This window comes from Equus caballus, chromosome 7 (genome assembly GCF_041296265.1).
Source record: "Equus caballus isolate H_3958 breed thoroughbred chromosome 7, TB-T2T, whole genome shotgun sequence".
Lineage (NCBI taxonomy): Eukaryota > Metazoa > Chordata > Mammalia > Perissodactyla > Equidae > Equus > Equus caballus.
Genome location: NC_091690.1, coordinates 47704164 through 47712517, shown reverse-complemented (window position 1 = coordinate 47712517; position 8354 = coordinate 47704164). Strand labels below are relative to the sequence as shown.

Here is an 8354-nt window from a genome sequence, read left to right as displayed (position 1 = left end):
ATTCGTCCCTTAATAGGCACCTCAGATTTCACACCCAACACAAACCATGTGAGTATCAGGGATATGGAGAGAAGCCATATAAATGTAAAGAATGTGGAACAGCCTTCTGTTATCTCTAGTCTTTTCAAAAACATGAAAGAAATCACAATGGAGAGAAACCCTTTACATGTAATAAATGTGGGAAAGCTTTCAGTTATCGCCAGTCTCTTCAAAGACATGAAAGGACTCACCCTGAGAATCCTTATGAATGTAAAAGATGCAGGAAAATCTTTAGTTCATTTCTAGATTTGCAGAAACATGAAAGAACTCACACTGGTGAGAAACCCTATGCATGCAAGGTATGTGGGAAAACTTTCATTTACATCACAAGTATTCGAACACACATGATATTGCACATAGGAGATGGACCTTATAAATGTAAAGAATGTGGGAAAGCCTTCAATAATCCCAATACATTTCGAATACATGAAAGAACTCACACTGGAGAGAAACCCTATGAACGTGAGGAATGTGGGAAAGGCTTCAATTATCTCCAATCCTTTCAGGTACATGAAAGAACTCATACTGGAGAGAAACCATATGAATGTAAGGAATGTGGGAAAGCCTTTGTTTATCACACAGTCTTTCAAGGACACATGCGAGTGCACACTGGAGAGCAACCCTATAAATGTAAACAATGTGGGATAGCCTTCAGTCGTCCCAGTACATTTCAAATCCCTGGAAGAACTCACACTGGAGAGAGACCTCTTAAATGTAAGCATTGTGGGAAAGCTTTTAATTGGCCCTCATCCTTAAAAAGCCATGTGATGAGAAAGCACACTGGACAGAAACCCTATAAATGTGAAAAATAGGGGAAAGTTTTCCGTTTTAACAAATACTTTCAAAGTCATGTGAAAACTCCCAATGGAGGGAAATCCTCTAAATGTAAGTCACATGGGAAAGCCTGATGCAAGTTAATTCATATATAATAAGGCATAAGTTTCAGAACAAGAAAGAAATGCAAGATTATGTTAACCTTAAGCAAATAGCCATTTATTTCTCCAGCAAAAATAGGTTTATTCGGGATAGCAAAGCATTGCAAATCAGGGTCCACAACCATGGTGAACCACGTGCAAGTAATGAACAATAAGGGGAAGAGAAACTCATGTATAGAGGGGAAGAGGACGTTGGGAGGGCTGTTATAAACAGAGTCTGTTGGAGGAGACGAGGAGTTCAAAGTGTGGTGGCATTTCGTTGGCTGATTGTGGCCGTCTCTCATCAGCTGAGCTGTCGCTGGACTAGAAGAGGAAGCTTTTCTTCCTGTTGGGTCTGCAGTCATTCTAGGACATAAGAGCTCCCCCTTCTGGCCTCCTGACCACATTTTAGATGAGTTTTCTGTTTACTAATTTTCACAATTATAAATATATTGTCTTTATCACTGCCTCATTCTTAAAGTGGACCTGTGGATTATGGATTTATACTTCATAGTTTTGCAAATAAACATTGAGGTGAGATAATTCTGTAGGTATGTACTCTTTAAGCATTTATACATAAATCTAATACATAGTGTTTTTTTCTCTTAAATCAGTTAATAAAATTTTTGTCTTTCCATTTTTAAGTCTGTTGAATCCATGGGTGAACTAGAGTGTATATCTAATATGCCAGTGGATTTAATTTTCTATAATTTTATGTTATTTTATTTTATTTTATTTTAAAGATTGGCACCTGGGCTAACAACTGTTGCCAATCTTTTTTTTTTTTTCTTTTTTCTGCTGTATCTCCCCAACCCCCCCCCCCCCACCCGTACACAGTTGTATATCTTAGTTGCAGGTCCTTCTGGTTGCGGGATGTGGGATGCCGCCTCAACGTGGCCTGACGAGCGGTGCCATGTCCGTGCCCAGGATCCGAACCCTGGGCCACCGCAACAGAGCACGCGAACTTAACCACTTGGCCACGGAGCCGGCCCCTATGTTATTTTAATATATTTTAACTTTTCTGTCAGGGGCCATTGAAAAATGACGTCTTTATATTTGTTGGGATTTTCTTCTTGACCTCGTGTGCCAGGTACTGGATATTCCGTACCCTTTCTTATGAGAAAAACTTTCTTTTTCTTTCATCAGAAGAGCTTTATTCCTTTTTCCTTGCTAATAAATAGTTGGCATAAATTTGTAAGTATGCAAAGTTTATTATTGAGTATAATGTCACTTGAATTACTGTTTACATCTTTTCACTTTACTCTTTGTCATTCCTTATGACTATGCTTTGAATAATAGACTTTACATTAAGAAAAGAGACCTGTGATAGGACAATAAAATGCAGAATTGGAGATAGCTCTCCTGGAATGTATTATGTCAACATGGGGAATGTGTCCTACATTTTCTAGAAATTGTTCTTTTTATGGTTCCATGTTAGAATTCACTAGTAGCCTCACTTGCGTGAGGTTTGAAAGGCCAAAGTGAAGAAGGCCTTAGTCTTGGGAAGCATGGTACAGAGACAGACAGATGCCTGGGAGTTTCACATACACCATCTTCCAGCCCATTCTCCTGATTCTTTGCCCTGCCAGCTAAGAGTATTCTCAAAACCAACAGTAACTACCTGGTTTCCATTTTCTCAGAGCTGTGGGTTTCAACAGATACCTCCACAAGTCCCACAGTTTGAGAATGCTCTCTGAAGTACTGACTCCACTCTTTAGATTGTATTTGTATAACTTCTGATTTGTGTAGTAAACACCTTGTTCTGCTAACAGTGTAGTGACTGTGTGTTCCTGATTCCACCAAGGCAGCTACAGTGATGCAGTCAAAAGGAACCACATGGGCATCTGTTCCTCCACTGCCCTGTGCAGCGACTGCTCTGACCCAGGCCCTCCATGTGAGAATTAGCACCTTTCTCTTATCAGGCAGATTGTGGGTGTTTCCAATTACTCAGAGCCAAACAAGATTCCTCAGCACATTTTCAGTTATATTTGTATGTGATTTTATTAAAACAATGTGTATTTTTTGGTCAAGCAAATGCTTCTGTAGATGTTTCTTAGAAATATTTTATTAACTGTTCCAGACAACTTGTATACTAACAAGTATTTTTCCATTTCCTGATAGGATATATTAAAACATCCCATTGAAACTGTGGATTTTCAGACCAACTTGTAATTTTGTCAAATTAATCATTATACATTCTGAGTCACTACCACCATGTACATACAAGTTATTTTTTTCCTCAGATTTTATTTTTTATTCTATAGTTACAATTTTTGTCATGAAACTAATTTCTCATTTATTCATAATACCAAAAACTTATAACGTATTTTTGTCAGTGCCTTTTTGTGAAAGACTGCCAGGATGACATCTGTAGTCAAAGAGAAGGGTGTAATGAATGGTAGTAATAAGGATGACCATAAACCATAAATGACAATGGGCTGTATCAGTAAGAGAGTGCTCAAAAGATCTCCTTACACAATTTGGGCTTGTGAGACTCTTAGGGAAATTAATACATTTAGAAGCAGCCATGTATACAGGGGAATTGGGGGAAAAACACACACCTACACACCCAGGGAAGACTCACACCCAGAAAAGACCTGAGAAGACCCTAAACCTTCATGCCAGGCTGATAGTAGAGGTCTTCCCCTGCATGGAGTCAGTCTGTAAAAAGTAGGAGATGTGGTTCTTTTTTCAAATAGCTAATTTTCAACAAAAGATCACGAGACACAGAAGGAAACTGGGAAACATAGCCCACTCAGAGGAACAAATTAAAGCATAAATCTCCAGAAACCAACCCTAAAAAAACACAGGCTTCAGACTTAGTAGACAGTGACTTGAAAACAACAGTCTTAAATATCCTCAGAGCTTAAGGAAAAGCATATATAAACAAAATGGGAATATAAAAGAGAGAAATTATTTTTATAACCAGAGATATTCTGGAGCTGAAAACATGCAAGAACTGAATTGAAAAATTCACTAGAGGGTCAACAGCAGACTTGAACAGGCAGAAGAAAGAATCAGTGAACTTGAAAACAGGTCATTTGAAATTGTCAAGTCTGAGGAGCAAAGGAAAATAAAGGAAAGAGAACATAGCCAAGGGACTTAGGGGTCACCGTTAAACCAACGCATCATGGAAGTCCCAGAAAAAGAAGAGAGGCAGAGTTTATTTGAAGAAATAATGGCGGAATATTTTTTCTGATCCTTTCTCTGTTGTCTCCTGGTACTCCTGTCATGCATACGTTGGAGTACTTAGTGTTCCATATTTTATAAAAAGCTCTTTACATTTTTCTTCATTGTTTCTTCTCTATTTTCTTTAGGTTGCATAATCTCATCCACCTATATCCTCTCTGTCTTTATTGATATTCTTTCATGTGACACTGTTACCATACCTTTCCTCTTTAACATAGTCTCCCTTAGTTCTTTAAACATATTTATAATGGCTGCTCTGAAGTCTTTGTTAAATCCGTCATCTAGACCCTCTCACGGACAGTTTCTCTTGCCTACCTTTTTCCTGTTTGTGGGTCACTCCTTTGCTTCCTTTCATGTATCATAAACTTTCTGTTAAAAATTGACATTCTAGATCATGTTCTTGCCAGGGCTGCTGCTTGTTTGCTTCTTCATTTGCTTAGTGACCGGCTGACATTTCAGTGACGTCTATTTTCCCCACTTTAGCACACTCTTGGGCATGCTTACAGTCACATTGGGACGACAGTGGTTTTGACAGGACCCTCACTGACTCTCTCTTTCACTGACTTACACTGTTATTGTAGGCCGATTGTGCTATTGTTCTTCACAGTGCCCTGAGACAGTGCCCTTTGACAGTGCCCTGATAATTCCCACCCCTTTGTAGAGGTAGTTTTTGAGGCCAAGGTTTGTTCTGATCCCAAGAGGGCTTTCCTTATCTTTTTCCCTCGTTCTCTTTGAAACTAGTGGGCCTGCTTGTTGGGTTTGTTGCGCTCATGGAGATACTAGTCTTCTCTTCATTGCTGACCATCAGATCTTCCATTGTTTTTGAGGTACCTTTAGTCTCGAACTTGCACACATTTGTTTTGAATGAAGTCAGCTTCTTTGGAGAGAGCTTTGGAGCTGTGTGTTCTTAGAGACTGCCTCTGCCTATGAGCAAAACCTTTGAGTCACAACTTTAAGTGTGGATGGCAGCCTCAGGTGTTCTCGGCTTGCCTCTCCTGGCTTAGAACTTCCACACTATGAATGGGCTGGGGCAAGGGCAGTTGGGGGCTCCAGTATTCTCAATGTGCCATGCCTCAGGTAGAGTCTCTGCCCTGTCAGTGACAACCAGGTGGGAAAAATGACTCCCTGACCTACTTGCTTCACTCACTTGGAATGAGCCTCTGCAATGTGTAGCTAGGAGAGGTTGAGAAATGCTGGTGACTGCCCTTCCCAGAAAGACACCATAGCCCTTGACTGAGAGCAGGGGATAGAGGAAATCTTGTGTTCTTGGCTGCCCCTGTCTGGAGTGGAATTTCTATCACATTGAACTGGGAGGGGCAGAAAGCAAGTTGTGGTTCAGGTGTCACAGACTGTCGCTGTTCTTAGTCTCACGTAGCAAATTTCATTGACTAAATGTTTGTCCATTTGCTGTATGCCCTTATGACACATTCCAGAGCCTTTAGATGATTGGATTTTTAAAATAATTGTTATCATTTATACTCATTTTGCTGGGGAGAGGGTCGGGAGATTTCCTCGTGCAGCCAATCCAGTATTTTGCTTTTGATGCATGGCGAATGGAATTTTCTTCGTTTCAGTTTTGGAGTTTTCATTGGTGGTATATAGCAGTTCAGTTGGTTCTTACATATTGAATCAGTGACCTTGAGCCTAGGACCTTGCTGTTAGTTCTAGTGGTGTTTCCCCCCCTTAGATTCAATAAGAATTTCTACAAACAAGATCGTACCATCTGCAAATAAACAGAGTTTTACTTCTTTCTCATCTTTGTTCCTTTAAGTTTTCTTTCTTGCCGTGCACTGGCTAGGTGTTCCAGGACAATTTTGACTAGAAGTACTAGAAAAGAACACTTGCTTTGTTTCCAGTCTGAGGGACAATGCGTTCAGTCTCACACCACAAAGTAGGATGTTCCCTCTAGGTTCTTCATATGCATCATCAGATTGGGGTGGTTTCCTTCCAGATATAATTGGATGAGAATTTTTATCATGAATGCATGCTGGATTTTTCTCACATGTTTTTTCTGTGTTTGTGGAGATTATCATATGCTTTTTCTTGAGTCTTTTTAAGATAGTATCTTACATTGATTTTCAGATGTTAAATCCACCTTTGCATTCCTTGACAAACTCCATCACCATATACAAACCTTTTTATGTATTACTGTATTTTGTTTGCCAATATCTTGTTAAAAGTTTTTGTTTATGAGGATCATTCATCTGGTTCTTGGTGGGGTTTTTTTTCTTTTTACTTTTTTCTCACAGTCAACCCAAACACACTTCTTTTCTAATGTTTTTTTTGTAGCTTTCTTTTTTTTTCCTAAAGATTGGTGCCTGAGCTAACATCTGTTGCCAATCTTCTTTTTTTTCTTCTTCTTCTTCTCCCCAAAGCCCCCCAGTACATCGTTGTGTATTCTAGTTGTGAGTGCCTCTGGTTCTGCTGTGTGGGACGCTGCCTCAGCGTGGCCTGATGAGTGGTGCCATGTCCGTGCCCAGGATCCGAACCAGCAAAACCCTGGGCTGCCAAAGTGGAGTGCGCGAACTTAACCACTCAGCCACGGGGCTGGCCCCCTTTTGTAGCTTTATTGAGGTATAATTGACAAAATTGTAAAGCATTTTAAGAATACATCGTGGTGATTTGACACAAGTATACAGTGCAGGAGGACTCCATCTTTTTTTTCCTTGTGATGTCTTTGTCTAGCTTTGGTTAGATGACTTATAATGTAGTTCCTCCTCTCTTATTGGTATTGTATTGGCATTATTTCTTCTTTAAATGTATGTTAGAATTCCAACAGTGAAGCTGTCTGGGCCATGGCTTTTCTTTGTGGGAAGATTTTTAACTACTACTTAAATTTCTTTACTTGATAGAGGCCTATTCAGGTCTTTTGGGTTTTGTGTGTGTGTGTGTGTGAGGATGTTGGCCCTGAGCTAATATCTGTGACAGTCTTCCTCTGTTTTATGTGGGATGCCACCACAGCGTGATTTGACAAGCGGGGCTAGGTCTGCGCCCGGGATCCGGGCCTGTGAACCCCAGGCCACTGATGTGGAATGTGCAAACTTAACCACTACACCACCAGGCCAGCCCCTATTCAGAATTTTTATCTCTATTTCCTCTTGAGTCTAGTTTGATAAGAATTGTCCATTTCAAATAAATTATCTAGTCTATTGGCATAAAGTAGTTCATATGATTCCCTTATAGCTTTTAAGATCTCAGGTATATTTGCAGTGATGCCTTCCTCCTTTTTTTTTCCTATTTTGGTAATTTGTGTTTTCTTTTCTTTCCCCTTGGTTATTGGTTAGTCCTGCTTTGATTTTATCAATTTTTTTTTGGTCTTGTCAGAGAACCAACTTTTGGTTTTATTGATTTTCTGGTTTTCTGTTTCATTGACTTGTGCTTCTATTTTTAGTATTTACCTTTTTCTAAGCTTTGAATTGATATGCTTTTCTTTTTCTAGTTTCTTTCACTTGAAACTTAAACTATTGATTTCAGATCTTTTTCCTTTCTACTGTATTTGAAACTATATATTTGACCCTGAAACCTCTTTGTGTGTATTCCATAAATTTTGATTTTCTGTTTTCATACTCATTTATTTCACGGTATTTTTCCAGTTTTTCTTTCGATTACTTCTTTGATTTCTTTTAATTCCTTTTTTGAGATTTGAATTATGATTTCTTCTATGACTCAAGGCAATTTTCTGAGGTTAAATTCTTTTCTTCCTATATAGTTAACATGTCTTCCCATTAAAATGACTTATTATTCATTCATATTAGTAAACACTGATATCTTGCTTTCATCAGTGCCCCGCAGCCAAAGGTCACCAGGAACACAGTCGTAGTAGAACCAAGTTGAGTTATTGACTCATTGTGATAGCGAAGACCATACACCGTGAGGAACCATGATGCATCTCCACAGAGGGTTATAGGGTGGGCTCTACACAAGTGGGGCTTGCATTAGGTGTTTGGGGTTCAAGGTATCAGGGCTTTGATTAATGATCTCAGAAAGTAAATGTAATTCTATGATTTGGTATCCCAATCATTCTTATCTAGAAAGCAGAAGAATGGAATGGGGCTATAACTAATAGATCAAGAAGCAACAGTCACCTGTGCCAGAGTAGTGAGATGTTTGGTAATTTCTGTAGTTTTGACAATTTTCTTGTATAATCCAGGTACAGACGTGGTAGTGGTCTCATGTTGGTCTTATTCCATCACAACAAATAAACCCATGTGA

General features: G+C 39.3%; 1 protein-coding gene across 1 annotated transcript; it reads left to right on the top strand.

The window, feature by feature from the left end:
* Positions 1–63: 63 nt before the first annotated feature.
* Positions 64–990, top strand: LOC138925238 (zinc finger protein 791-like). Its single transcript, XM_070274997.1, has 2 exons — positions 64–84; positions 120–990. Exons 1-2 carry the CDS (start codon positions 64–66, stop codon positions 849–851), a joined length of 753 nt encoding a protein of 250 aa, XP_070131098.1. The 3' UTR covers positions 852–990.
* The last annotated feature ends 7364 nt before the right edge of the window (positions 991–8354 follow it).

What these genes read in the sequence shown, in the direction of transcription:
- LOC138925238 (XM_070274997.1), top strand. Translation starts at nt 64, where the DNA reads ATGGAGAGAAGCCATATAAAT. An exon ending in TGGAGAGAAGCCATATAAAT is followed by an intron (nt 85 to 119) that starts GTAAAGAATGTG and finishes TGTTATCTCTAG; the next exon opens with TCTTTTCAAAAACATGAAAG.